This window comes from Mytilus trossulus, chromosome 8, assembly GCF_036588685.1.
Source record: "Mytilus trossulus isolate FHL-02 chromosome 8, PNRI_Mtr1.1.1.hap1, whole genome shotgun sequence".
Lineage (NCBI taxonomy): Eukaryota > Metazoa > Mollusca > Bivalvia > Mytilida > Mytilidae > Mytilus > Mytilus trossulus.
Genome location: NC_086380.1, coordinates 54,095,132 through 54,109,946, shown reverse-complemented (window position 1 = coordinate 54,109,946; position 14,815 = coordinate 54,095,132). Strand labels below are relative to the sequence as shown.

The window sequence follows — 14,815 nt, the reverse complement described above, 5'->3', positions numbered from 1 at the left end:
CTGTGTTGATTACTGTACCTTGATCTTCAATGGTTAACTTTTATAACTTGTTATTTTGTGACTTGTCTCATTGCCAGTCATTGGCACTCATACCACATCTTCTTATAGCTATAAACAGTGAAAGTCCACTTTTTTATATCTTTCAATTTCTTTTCTGAATTGATTGTAGGTATACATGCCATTACTGTCATATAACCAACACAAAAATGGTGAAGGACCTAAACCTATTGAGAGATCTGTAAGTCGAACTGATACACAAGTGACAGATGTATCTGTAAAATCTGAGGGAGATAACGAGAGTAAAACCAGTGTTGCCGAGAGTAGAGCTAAAGCCATGCTTAGAGATGAGTTCCTTATTAACATGGAGAAATTTGCTGCCAGTATTAACAGAACAATTCAACAGATTGACGGTGAAGTAAAGTTAGAAATACCTGAGATTGATTTACCAGAGACAGTTGAGGAAGTCCTACGCGATCCTACTCTTAAACAGTTAATTAATGACACATGTTCAGAATGGGCCAAGAAAGTTCGAACAGCTTTGGAGGCTCAACTTAAAAAAATTCCACAAGGAAAAGGACCTTTAGCGGAAATTGACTTTTGGCGGGAAAGAAATGCTGCTCTTAGTGCGCTGACAGAACAACTTAAAATTCCTAAAGTCAAACAGATGATTGATATATATTCAACATGGGATAATAACTTCGATGACACTAGAGCAGATCTGAATAAACATTATATCGAGGCTAAAGACAATGTCCGATTTTTATCAACCTTAGAAAGACATTTCAAAAATATTACCCATGGTGCTACATTCCAGGTTGTCATAGAAACCATTCCATCAATGATGAACGCTCTTAGAATGGTTTGGATTATATCCAGACATTATAATAAAGATGACCGCATGGTGCCATTAATGAAAAGAATTGCAAATGAGTTACGAGATCGTGTGGCTAAAGTAATCAACATCAAAACTATATTTAAGTATGTTTGTTTCATTCAATAAGTTCATTCATTCAATATTTTTCTATCAACTTTCAGATTATTTTATAGCAACATGAAGTTGCATATAATTTTATAAATAAAAAGATTGTTCAATTTTACAATAACTGATATGCAAAACCCATTCCTCAATATGAAGAAACTATATTAACCTCGGGGGAAATGCAAAGTTGTTTTTCTGGATGTTAAAAAAACTTACGACTATTTCTTAACCTCTAGTTGTATCTGTATGAAGGAGATGAAAATATCAGCAGCCAATTTTAGAATTCTCTGAAATTAAGGTAATTGAAATAAATTTAAAAGATGATGTAATTGTTTATTTCATTTCCAGAGAAGGGACAGAAGAAGTTAAAAGAAAGACAGCTGAAGCCAAACAGATGTTACAACAGTGGGAGTCGTCATACATGGAGGTCCGTGCCAAGATAGAGGCATCAGGCAGAGATCAGAGATGGGAGTTCAATAAAAATGATCTCTTTAAAGATACTAAACATATGGCAGAGATATGTCAGAACTTGTACGATGTAGCTCAGGTAAAGCATTCAGTTCTAATTACTGTAAATTCATAAATTATTGGGGAAAATGCAACATGGTTATAATCACAATAGTTTAAAATCACTTTTGATAAATTTTTTTATGAATTGACTTATGAATTAAACAGGATTTTTCTCTATCACAAAAATTGAAATACATTTAAGTGTAAAATGACAAAATCTCAATGATAAATGCACACAATAATTCTAAATTTACAGTAAGCTGACAGGAAACTTATTTCTATGATTTAATTCTCTTTAAACTCTTTTAAATTGAAATATAGAAGAATGACTGCAGAGGATGACTTCATTTTCTAAGGCAGGGTTAGAAAAATCAAAAAGCCCACATTACATCTTTCTCATGACCCATCATATGCTTTTTTGATAGAGATTTTTTTTATGAGAAATTTTCGTCACAATTTTTTAATTATTCTTTTTGTTATTTTGATCAGGTGATAGAGGAATTTAAGAATATTTTTGGACCTGAATTAGAGGCTGTTACAGGTGATCCAAAGAGAATAGAGGAAGTATTAGTCAGAGTTGGTAACCTAGTCAAACCATTGGAAGATGTAAGTCTATAAAATTGTCAATTTATCGGGGGGAAAAAAGAAAACAATCATCATAGATGGTTAGGAAACAAATTATACATGTATCAGACAACAAGGAAGTCAATAACAAAGTACACTTTTAGCTTTATGTAAGAAAATAATTATTTGGTTCCTGTCTCAAAAATGTATATATACCTTTGGAGGTTTGGATCCATTAAAACGTTTAATCCCGCTGCAAATGTTTGGACCTGTCCTAAGTCAGGAATCTGATGTACAGTAGTTGTCGTTTGTTTATGTAATATATACGTGTTTCTTGTTTCTCATTTTTTTATATAGATTAGACCGTTGGTTTTCCCGTTTGTATGGTTTTACACTAGTAATTTTGGGGCCCTTTATAGCTTGTTGTTCGGTGTGAGCCAAGGCTCCGTGTTGAAGGCCGTACTTTAACCTATAATGGTTTACTTTTTAAATTGTTATTTGGATGGAGAGTTGTCTCATTGGCACTCACACCACATCTTCCTATATCTATATATACCTATTGATATTCAAAAGAAACTAAAAATGGATGTAAGAATGCATCAAAATACAATTAAGGGATGGATTTTTATCAGAGATCGACTATGGTTAGAGCTGTACACAAGAAACTGCATATTCCTTCTTATATAACACTGACCTTCAATGAATTATTTAAAGGTAAATAGGAAGAGACAAGAATAAATTAGCCATGTTTAAACATTATACAATGACAAAGAATTAATGGACTCTGAAAGGATGGAACCACACCAAACAAACTATTTTGAATTTGCAGATTCTTTCTGAAATATCTATAGCAAACATTGAGCTGTTCTATCAGCTTCATATGTTTATGACGATTTAAACCGACATTATATTATTAAACCTATATTTTTATGGCAGCAAGTCAAAATGCCACCAAATAAAATCATTGTAATATCATTGTTCAAATAATCAATGTGTTGTAATTTCATCAAGTTGTTTATTTTCTAGGTGACCTTTGACCCATTTGTTGACAAGCATAAGAGTGCATGGAACAATGTGATGGCTCAGTTCAACATGGATGTCAAGGCCATTGACAACGAAGCCAACAACTTCATTGATGATTCCTTCCGATCATTGAGGTCCGCTGAGGGAGCTTTTGATATGTTGTTGAAGTTTAAACACATTAGATCAAGAGCAGCCATTAATGCCAGACTCATGCAGAAGTTTGAAGACATTCTCAAACAGTTTGAAAAGGAGGTGCGTAAAGAATTAAATAATTTTCTTATTTGTTCAAATATTTGAATTGCCACATAAGACATACATAATAAAATTTTCAGATAAGTGTGTATATATTTTATTTAAGATTCTTGAATATAACCTTCTGGTTGCGCCTATTAAGGTGGTACCCAACACCTTCACTAACAATAATTTGGCTCGTTTAATTTTCATAAAATTGTGACAAAGTATGTACTTTGACCCTTTGACAAAAATATAAAAATTTGAAAAAATTTGAACTAACCAATTTATCAGAAAATTACTCTCAGGTTATATAGCAGTTTGACAAAAACTAATTTTGATCATTTAGAAGCTTAATATTCCTTAACAATGCAAAGTAATCAAAACATTTAGCTAATTTTACAGCGTCATCTTTCTGCAGTGTTAAGTACCACCTTAAAGAAAATATATATGAAATTCAGAAATAAGATATTTTATTCCACATTTTCTTAAGATCTGTACTATGTTTTCAATTTAATAAGCACATGCTTAATTTTGTAAAGAAGGAAAGGCCTTTTTGAATTTGTAATTCAAGACTGTGTTAAAGACATACATTGACCTATAATGGTATACTTTTACATATTGTTCCTGGTGGAGAGTTGTCTCATTGGCACTCATGCCACATCTTCTTATATCTATGGGTAATTTATTTGTTTATGTTTTCAGGTGGCAACAATGGAGGATTTGTTTCACGACGGAACAGATGTCCCTGCTCTGTATAAGAACCACCCTCCTGTGGCAGGATCTATATTCTGGGAGAGATCATTGTTTCATCGTATGAAGCACACAATCGTACGATTCCTGACAATGGACGAAATGATGGAAGGGAAAGAGGGAGTAGACGTAAGTTGATAAATTCATCTTTTCAGAATCTAGAGGACTATTGGTAATCTGATTGTATGTACACTAAAAGGAAAATAACTTTATATCATTGGTTAAACATTTTGGTGTACACTTTTGGAAATATTACCTAGAATGCATTAAATTCTGAAACAGCAAATTGGTAATTGTAAACTGTGGATGTATTTATATATTTTGGTTTTCATTTTTCACATATTGCATGGATCACAATAAATTATGTTTGACTAACATTTTGACTTAAATCTCAATAATTACAGAACCATAGACTATCCACAAACAACAAAAACTGACATCCATACATAATTGTACTTTCATATTTTTTAGAACAAATTTATTTTTAAATGCAAAGAAAAGGCAAAGTTTGGAGTTTAAGCATGTGTAGTTATATGGACATTAAATAAACAATTGGTAAAAAAAAATCCCATGAAATACAAGAAAATATATTCATGTAGCAATTGTCAATAGAAATTGTATTGCTGTTACTGGGGGGTAAAAATGAAATAATAAACTGTGAGAAAAAACGGACAGTCCGTAATCAAATGGCAAAATCAAAAGCTCAAACATATTAAACGAATAATTTACAAAGATATTTAGAGGTTTCATAAGCAAAGAGAAGTAGGGGTTAATTTTAAATTTTTATTTTACTACAGGCAAAGGAAAAATATGCCAGAATAGGAAGAGAAATGTGGAATTATGAGAAATACAAGTTTGCTAGATGGGTTGAGGAATCTGAACCTAAACTTAAACAGCTGATCAAACGTAACTTGTTGATTAAACCATCACATCAACCTAAAGAAGCTGACACAGAAGGTAAGGTACCAGGCTGATTGTGATAAATGATGTTTTAATTTAATTTTGTCAAGTATTTAAGAATTGAATGTTGTTTTTTGTGACTTGATTGGGGTGAAAAAGCGTTGACCTTAAGTACATTTTGTATGGAGCGATTTTTTTTTAGCTAGGATCATGAAAACAAGATTTTTATTAAGTTTTTATTTAATTAATCTGCGCACTTTCTTGTGGGACCTCATGTCATCATGAATGATAAATTTTATTGTGTAATGCAATTGCTTAAGGAATAACATGAGAATGTAGTGTAGCCAATCAGAATAACAAATTTTAATGAAACATACATCTAATGTAATTATTAAAAGTTATAAGGTCTTTCTTTTAATGCCATGATATTCTTGCATTATTATCTGTTTAAAAATTTACTGGATAAAAATGTGAATCTTGTTTTATGTAACCTAAAAAAATAGTGTTAGTCAATTTGATGAAGGGAAATAGAAATATATTTTTAATAAATTTACAAAAATGTAAAGATGATTTTCTCTGTGCATTTATCACTTGATATTGTTGACGTTTTCACACTATCTCTTAGAGAAACTTCAATATATGAATAAAAAATGTTGTGTAGATATGGATGAGACCTCATAAGGTTAATTGAAATTGACTAGCCTGTGGTGAACTATATTTTTAAAGTTTATTGAATTCAATTTCTTCTTGAACCCATTTAAAATCATGATATTCAACATCGTCCACATTTATTATAATTTTATCTGTCTTTTGTTTAACAATGTTAAATGTTATAAATATGAAAACTCATCTGTTCTTTATATTGCCCCCTGTGTCAGACAGATTTTGTCCTCATTTTGTATATCTATATTGTTTAAAATATGTCATGGTGATTGTAGCCACAGATAGTGCTGAATCTGGTGCCCTTGAACCAGTTAACAAGCAGGGTAAAAAAAACAATTATCCCATACACTGTGTGTGATGTGCTAGTCCTTCACAAAGATATACACTGTGCGCAAATTGCTAGTCCTTCACAAAGATGCAAATTTCTCTTGTTTGACTTAAATATTTACTGATTTTTTTTTCAACTTTTCTTAAAGTTTGGTTACTTGTAAGTTGTTACTTTTTATTTCACAAAAGAAGAAAAAACAAGGGAAGTTTATTGATTGTTTGCAACCCAGTTGAAATATTAAAATTATTTTTGGTTGTTAAAATTTGCAATGGAGCTCAAACTAAAGAGAAAAACATGAACTTTGGAATTTAAAAACTGCAGTTCCCTGGTTTAAAAGTGAAACAGAAGAATATTTATTTAGTAATTTTTAAAAAGATTTTTGTTTAAATTTTTTATCAACAACAACCAACAATAACTTAGGTTTGTACAAGATAAAAAGCGTTAGGTATTAGCCATGCTCCAATGTTTGATCATCCCCATCATAGAAAGTGGTAGTCGTAGCCATGTTCCGATTTTAGATTATTTTTGTCATAGAAAGCATTAGGTGCTAGCCATGTTCCTATTTCAGATTCTTCTCGTAATAGAAAGCATTAGGTGCTAGCCATGTTCCTGTTTTAGATTATTTTTGTCATAGAAACCGTTAGTCATTAGCCATGCTCCTATTTCAGATTCTTCTTGCCATAGAAAGCATTAGGTGCTAGCCATGTTCCAATTTCAGATTCTTCTTGCCATAGAAAGCATTAGGTGCTAGCCATGTTCCTATTTCAGATTTTTCTCGTAATAGAAAGCATTAGGTGCTAGCCATGTTCCTATTTCAGATTCTTCTCGTAATAGAAAGCATAAGGTGCTAGCCATGCTCCTATTACAGATAATTCTTTGTCATAGAAACCGTTAGTCATTAGCCATGCTCCTATTTCAGATAATTCTTTGTAATAGAAACCGTTAGTCATTAGCCATGCTCCTATTTCAGATAATTCTTTGTCATAGAAACCGTTAGTCATTAGCCATGCTCCTATTTCAGATAATTCTTTGTCATAGAAACCGTTAGTCATTAGCCATGCTCCTATTTCAGATAATTCTTTGTCATAGAAACTGTTAGTCATTAGCCATGCTCCTATTTCAGATCATTCTCATGGAGGTAAAACAAAAAATTTATTCAGAAATTGTTCTTCATCTTTAACATATCCTATTTCAAAACTTTTTTTCTTTGGTAAATGGTCTTTACCATGTTTACTCATTTTGTTTCTGAAATAGTTACATACTTAACTAGGTATTGACGATTCCCTTGAACAATAGTGTCCCAAGTTTCGCTTAATTCTGCAATGGTACATGGGAGTTTGCAACAGTCTGCACTGGCTTTACACTATATTGCTTTAATGGATTTCTACAGAATTCTACAGCCTCCTCCTTTCTGATTACTCCTTATTTCTTTTTCCTTTAAAAAGAATAACATTCCAAATTCACATTAATATGTCTCATACAAATCAATATATTTTATATGAAATGATAAGTGTCACCGTACTACCATCAACAATGAGCAAAACCCAAACAATACATAGACATTTATAAATGCCCCAAAAAGACAAATGAAAAACTATTCAAACAAGGCACTTATGACCTGATTTATGTAAAAAAAAAAAACCACAAAAATGAGATAGTTAGGCCAGTATGTGTGTCTAGGTGAATCAGGCCAACAATATCCTGCTTATGATAAGTAAAATGAATTATCATAGAATAACATTATATTAATCTCTGAACTGAATGTAATAAAACCAAATGAATATGCGTAGAAATTTCTGAAATTCTATTATTCATGTTATAAATTATTGCAGAACTGAACAAATCAGGATGACTAAACTTGACAGGAACTTATTACTGAGAATTCTGCTCTTTTGGTGAAATTTCCTTTGACCACATTTTGACAAAAAGATCCAGATTTTTTTTTATTATTACTGGCACTGTCATCCACAATTATCAGTTATACAGACATACTAGTATACATATTTTCTAGGGACCATCTGAAGGACACCTACGGGTGCTGGAATTCTCGCTACATTGAAGACCCATTGGTGGCCTTCGGCTGTTGTCTGCTCTATGGTCTGGTTGTTGTCGCTTTGACACATTCCCCATTTCTTTTCTCAATTTTATTACAGTTTTGTATCTGATACTTGTTAACTAAAAATGATTTGAACAGTTAAATTAATATTTTGATTTATACAATTCATTGTTGACAGGTTTGAATTTCACAAGTCATGATAGATTTGACTGTTAACATTTGCAGGCTTTAAAATAAATATTATATTTGTAGGATTAGAAATCAAGTATGTGGTGGACTTTGACCCCAAACTAGGTGAAATTATTGCTGAGACCCGTTACATGGAACAACTTGGTTATCTTGTTCCTGAGCAGTGTAGAAATGTCGCATTACAGGTAGGTACTTATTTACGTGAATGTTAATTTAAGCTGAGTTAAAAATTACATGAGTATCGAACTACTTCTCCAAAGACAGATGTGTGTTGACTTGAAATCTGGATGGTCAGAAAACTAATGTAGTGAAAGGTCCTCAAAGGTTAAAATAACTGTTACAAGAAAACATATATATATAAGTTTTGTTCTTTAATTTGTATATGTAATGTATTGTTTATTGGAAAAAAACTACATTTAGGAAACTCTTTCTATTCTGAATTTAATCAGCATACATTTAGGACAAAAGCTTTTATTGTCGAGCCTTCGACTTTAGTCGAAAAAGCGAGACTAAGCGATCCTACATTGCGGCGGCGGCGGTGGCGTCCACGAATATTCACTCTGTGGTTAAAGTTTTTGAAATTTTAATAACTTTCTTAAACTGCACTGGATTTCTAACAAACTTTGACAGAAGCTTGTTTATGATCATAAGATAGTATCCGGAAGTAAAATTTGTAAAAATGAAATTCCATTTTTTCCGTATTTTACTTATAAATGGACTTAGTTTTTTCTGCGGGGAAACATTACATTCACTCTGTGGTTAAAGTTTTTTAAATTTTAATAACTTTCTTTAACTATCCTGGGTTTGTACCAAACTTGGACAGAAGCTTAATTATGATCATAAGAAAGTATCCAGAAGTAAATTTGGTAAAAAGATAACATCCATTTTTTTCTGTATTTTACTTTTAAATGGACTTAGATTTTCTTCCAGTTAATATTACATACAGTCTGCAGCTAAAGTTTTCAAAACATTTATTAGATTCATGAACTATCCTAGATTTTTAACAAACTTGGACAAAAGCTTCTCACAATTATAAGATAGTATCAAGAGGAATATTTTTATTGATTTTTTTCCTCATTTTTGTTGAACCTGCGATTTACAGCAAAAGAAGGCGAGACACTGGGTTCCGCGGAACCCTTACAAATTTTTTATTAAACTCTTATATGAAATATTGTTGATATTAAACACTGTTACTTTTCAGGAGGAGAAATACATAAAGTATGTAGATGGACTACAACACATGCTGGACAGCTATCATAATTTGCTCGGATCTCTTGACCAGGCAGAGGTAGGTTTTAGATCATGGAAATCATTTAAATATACCTATATCAAGCATTTGGCTCTTTGTTTTCCTTATAAATTAAATTATTAAAGACTTGAATGTTTTAGCCGGACCAGTTAGAAATTCAGAGTTAGCCAATTAAGAATCTAATGAATTGTGGACAAATTCATTGTCTGTACATCACTATACATAAAACATTACTCCAATCACAATATATTGGTTTAAGCTTTTTAAAACTTATTATCTGGATCATAAACAATCAATTCCAACAATTTTCTTTTCTTTCTGTATTTCAGACTGAATTATTTTATGAATAATAATGATCTTGAATAATGTAGGTTTATTGTATTTCAATATTTTCTATATTTTAGAATTATTAGATTATATTAGGGGTAATTTTTATTATAATATTGTGTCTTTATTTCAGACTGAACTATTACAAGATCATATGAGACAGTTAAGGAGAGTAATCAGACCTGGATCTAAGTTACTTAACTGGAGTTCTCTTGGTATCAGTGATTTTGTACAGAAAAGTAGTGCAGTAGGTTTTAATTAATATTCTTTATGTACTGAAAAGTGTTTTCCTCATATGTAATGTGTTTTTTTTTCTTTTTTATGTGAAAACACTATGTCATGTCAATTTTTGTTATGATTTTGTCAATTTTTGCAATTAAATTTGTTCATTTTAGCTTTATAAAAGGCCATAAGATGGAAGTCTGTATGACATTTGTAATGAATGGAATAGTTGCATGAACATATGAAATAAAATTCTATTTAGCATTAGATTTATTCCAATAAACATTTTATGAGTTAAACACAACATGTAAAAATTGAAATTAGAAGTTCTGAGATATTTCATTTAGCAAAAGCATATATTAGAACCCCTTCTTATTAGATATTGGTCACATTTAACAACAACTGATTGTAAAGAGGAACATTATTTTTTTCAGGCTATTGCTAAATTTGAATCTCTGGTGAATCAAATTAAGAAGAATGCCAAAGATATAAATCAGAGATTAGTTATGATAGAGAATGCCAACCTGTTTAAAGCACCGGCACAGAAATATCCAGACATGTTACCAAGTTGTAAGGTTAGGTTCTATAATTTGATTTGATTTTCTGTGTTTTAATGCCACTTTTTGGCACTGCTTTGTGGCTATTTCGTGGCGGTCAGTTTTTGTTGATAAAGGCAGCCGGAGTGCCCAGAGAAAACCAGTGACATTCAATAGGAAAACTCACAATCCTAGTCAATTTAGATTGAAGATGGGTACACTGGCAGGAGCAGGGTTTGAACTCACATTCTTAGTGTAGACTGGCTAGTGATTTCAGTAGTAACTACTGAGACTACTGGACAACTGAGGCCTTTGTAAGGTTCTATGTGTGTTATATTTGTGATGATAACTTAAGCTTAAATCAATAATTTTAAAACAAAAATTAGTTATATGAAAGAATTAATGAATGACACCAACCCAACAGCATTTTAAAGTCTCGCTTGTTGAAACAAGCAAAAAAAAAAGATACTTATGTGGCCTCTGAAGGGTGGAGGGATAAAATCGAGAATGGAAATGGGGAATATGTCATAGATACAATGCAGATAACAGGTGAAATCCACTAATGAGGTTGCAAGCCAGGGAGAAAATCCTGCACCCAGATGTATAGAATAGAATTATTGTTAGATTAACATCTTCGGCTTGCTTGGTTAATCAGACCTTGACTTCACTTTCCAAGAAACAATGATGATATTCAGTTGAACTAATGCTTGAAGGAAAATATTTCTCTTAAAGACTTTTAAAAAAAATCCACTCAATCAATTAAGCAGGTGAGACATTTCTGTGTTTAAACAATAAAAGATATTTAGCGGTCACTATGATATTCAACAATGAAGCAGACGTTTCTAATATTTTTTTTGTCTTTTTTAGGAATACTTTGAAAATGTTGAGCAGGAGCGTGCCAAAGATTTTGAGATTTTAGCCAGAAAATACCGAGCTATTGGTCCTTTACTAACAAAGATGGAAGGCTTAGTTGTCCATACAAACTCTGGAAGATCTGCCAAACTATCAGCATATTACTCTCATTGGGAAAGAAAAGTCTTTGATTCATTAAATAAGGTTAGTATGTTTTAAATGCAACTGTCTATCTATAGCTTTTAAGGTTATATACTAATTCTAGTAATTTTAAGTAATTGATATGAAAAATAACTATTGAATGCTGATAATGAGTTTTAGAGGACCAATAAATCAATATTGACAGAGGCCGATGGCAGAGGCCATAATTTTTTTAAGACATGCTATTTTTAATCAGATAAGAACCTAGTTGCTCTCTAAATCAAACAAGCTGAAATATATATAAGGCCACAACAACTTATCTAGGGAAATTATTTCAAAGTAATCTTTTTGTATTAAAATCTAATGTGTGAAAATATAATGTATAATGTCATTTGTTTCTTCAACATTATCAACCTAAGAAATATTAATTGATTTTTATCTAAGAATTTTGAAAGATGTCTTTACATATTTACAATTAGAAACTTAAGTCCTTATACAATTACTTTTATCATACAATTTTGCATTTGTTTTCAGTTGATCCTCAACAACTTGAGGAAATTTGAACTTGCCTTACGTACAGACAAACCTCTGTTCCAAGTGGAGACTCTCTTGGCTGCCCCTGATGTTGTTCTCCATCCACAGGCAAACGAAGTGTATAAACTCACATTACAGTGTGTTAGAGATTGTGTAGAAGGGTAGGTTTTAAACTATAATTGAAGCATGTCAAGAGATTTGTAAAAGGGTAGGGGTATAAACAGACACTGCATTGCTTGTATAGAAGGTTTTTCACAAAATGCAATTAAGTAAATGTGAAATGTGCTAGAAAATACATAATGTTTTGCTTTTTATGACTTCCAAAATAAATGTGTCTAAATCAATAGAAATGCAGCTAGAGAGAGAAAGAGAATAGGAACTGTAAAATGATTTTCTTCAAAAATAATGGATCTTTTCTGCTTTAGTATTCAGGACTAGTCTTTTAAAATAGTCATGAAGAAGAAAATATGTGAATCTTTTTCAGATATTTTAGTTGGCTTTTCAATAATATAAACATTTTAAAAGTCATCTGGGGCCAAAACCAATGGATATTTTTGATAAATTTTTGTACCATATCATAGAGTAACAACTAATTGTGTAATAAATAAAATATGTAATGAAAAAAAAAATGTTTTAATATTTGCTGATTTTTTTTGTACCTGTGAGCCTTCTTAAAACAAAAATATGCAATTTTTTTTTTACAATGTTATCAATGTCAAGTGATTATATACATATATGCTGTAGAATCCACACAAACCAATAATTTTTGGGAATAGCAAAGAAATTATAAACTAATTTTGTTAGATGCAGGATTTTCTCACTGCATTGAAGATCCATTACTGACCTTCAACTGTTGTCTGCTCTTTGATCGTGTTGTTGTCTCTTTCAGATATTCCTCATTTTCATTCTCAATTTTATTTCATTACAGGACCAAATTATTTGTGAGATGGATGAACAGCACATGTATTGAGACCCCTCCCCAGAAAGTAGAGGGCGAGGACGAACCTTTCGTGTTCAGTTTCTTCTCTGATATCTCCGTTAACCCTGTGGTTATAGACTTTGTACAAACAATTCAGAACAATATAAAGGGTACTCTTACAAACATGACAAGGTACCTCAATAGGTGGAAAAAATATAAAAGTATCTGGAAAGTGGATAAACAAGGAATTGCTGATAAATGGTTCCAAAAGGGGCCGACAGTCGTGGCGTTCGACGATAAATTACAATATTATTATAAGACAATTGACGAGATTGAGCTACAGCCTTTAGTTAAAGATCAGGAATGTGTACGTTTACATATGGGACCATTGGCGTCTTCAGTCAAGGACAATGCTAAACAGTGGATAGCTTGTCTTGGTAAAATACTCAGAGACTCTGCTAAAGAAAGTCTCTTCAAAATCAGAGATGACTTAGACGTAAGTTTTTCTTCAGGAATAATAATGGGTTATGATTTATAGAAATCACCAACTGAATGATCAAGAAATATTGTTTCCAAAGTAATATATAAAGTTTGTGTACTCAACATTCATGTACAGAAATAATAAACATATTTTTATGGAAAACCTTAAAGCTATCTTATCTTAAATGCCAAGGTTTTTGATTTTTTTTTCAATGCAACAAGAACTTTAGACTGGAGGGAAGAATTATTCAACTTTTTAATTTATTGAGTGCTTTTTCTGGAAATAAAAGCTTTAAAAAGTAGGTGATATATCCATTTGAGTTCAAACAAAAGGACCAAGTGCTCTATGTATAAAAAGATATAGATCATTTTATAGAGATATTGTTACTGAACTTCATTTATGTAAAAGAATTGACTATTTTTTTCCATAGTAGCTGTCAGATAAGGAATATGTCATATATAAAAACTATGTTCATAAAGATTGAAGATAATATATGTACATCATGAATATGTGAATTATTTTGTATTTCAGGACAAATCTGACGATTTAGAACAGTCACCTAACTCATTAGAAGACCTAAAATTTGTACTCACAACAATCTCTGATATCAAAGCTATGTCCCTTGATGTAGAAAATAAAATCAGAGACATACAAGAAAGATACAGGACACTGGCCATGTATGATATTAAGGTTTGTATTACACATATATTGACAATGTCTTTACACACACAATTTATCATTAATTTTTGGCAAAATAAATGTAAATGGAAGAAAGGAGCTGGCAAGAATTTTTAGACATTTGAACTAAGTATATCATTTATCCACACAGTAGGTAGCTCTTGTTTTCAAGAATTCTTGCTGCAAACAAAATTGTTAAAAAATGTGGTTTAAATTGACTTTGTGTTGATGCATGTTGCAGATTGATATGTTTACATGAAAGTGAATAAATGATTTTGCCTGTGTTTCTAGGTAACTGATGAGGAGAAGGAGTTACAATGGAAAATGTGGCAGATTTGGGATGAACTTGTTTACAAGTCTAAAAATACAGATGCTGGCCTCTTTAATGTCAAGAAGAAGTTCACTGAGGTATAGAATTTAATGTCATTGTATTCCTATACAATGTTTGAGCTTCATACATTCATTTTGAGAAATTACAGCCGTAATTATTATACGACACACAATTTTCTATATTTGAATCAAAAGTCTTACACATAAATTACATACTACTCCAAAAATTTGCACATTTCATCAAAGATCTAGACCAGCATTATCTGCTACTACAAAGTCCAAGATGGAGGAAGACACCCGAGTATGCTTAAATAGCAATGGCATTTAGAAGTAAGAGCAAATACTGGTAA

The 14,815-nt window shown here is 31.5% G+C and overlaps 1 protein-coding gene across 4 annotated transcripts in view; it reads left to right on the top strand.

Annotated features, from left to right (window-relative positions):
* The window catches only part of LOC134681153 (dynein axonemal heavy chain 10-like), a 73,148-nt gene that overhangs the window by 4,896 nt on the left and 53,437 nt on the right, over positions 1 to 14,815 (top strand). For 2 of the 4 annotated variants that reach the window (XM_063540610.1, XM_063540613.1), the window contains exons 5-20: positions 170 to 978; positions 1,328 to 1,526; positions 1,979 to 2,095; positions 3,080 to 3,328; positions 4,013 to 4,189; positions 4,858 to 5,017; positions 5,899 to 5,946; positions 8,260 to 8,381; positions 9,398 to 9,484; positions 9,906 to 10,019; positions 10,429 to 10,569; positions 11,398 to 11,586; positions 12,058 to 12,218; positions 12,986 to 13,472; positions 13,989 to 14,147; positions 14,427 to 14,543. In XM_063540610.1, coding sequence (XP_063396680.1) covers positions 170 to 978; positions 1,328 to 1,526; positions 1,979 to 2,095; positions 3,080 to 3,328; positions 4,013 to 4,189; positions 4,858 to 5,017; positions 5,899 to 5,946; positions 8,260 to 8,381; positions 9,398 to 9,484; positions 9,906 to 10,019; positions 10,429 to 10,569; positions 11,398 to 11,586; positions 12,058 to 12,218; positions 12,986 to 13,472; positions 13,989 to 14,147; positions 14,427 to 14,543 — 3,336 coding nt within the window. Of the gene's footprint in view, positions 1 to 169; positions 979 to 1,327; positions 1,527 to 1,978; positions 2,096 to 3,079; positions 3,329 to 4,012; positions 4,190 to 4,857; positions 5,018 to 5,898; positions 5,947 to 7,074; positions 7,090 to 8,259; positions 8,382 to 9,397; positions 9,485 to 9,905; positions 10,020 to 10,428; positions 10,570 to 11,397; positions 11,587 to 12,057; positions 12,219 to 12,985; positions 13,473 to 13,988; positions 14,148 to 14,426; positions 14,544 to 14,815 lie in introns of all 4 variants that reach the window. The other 2 variants (XM_063540611.1, XM_063540612.1) reach the window with 2 other exon arrangements.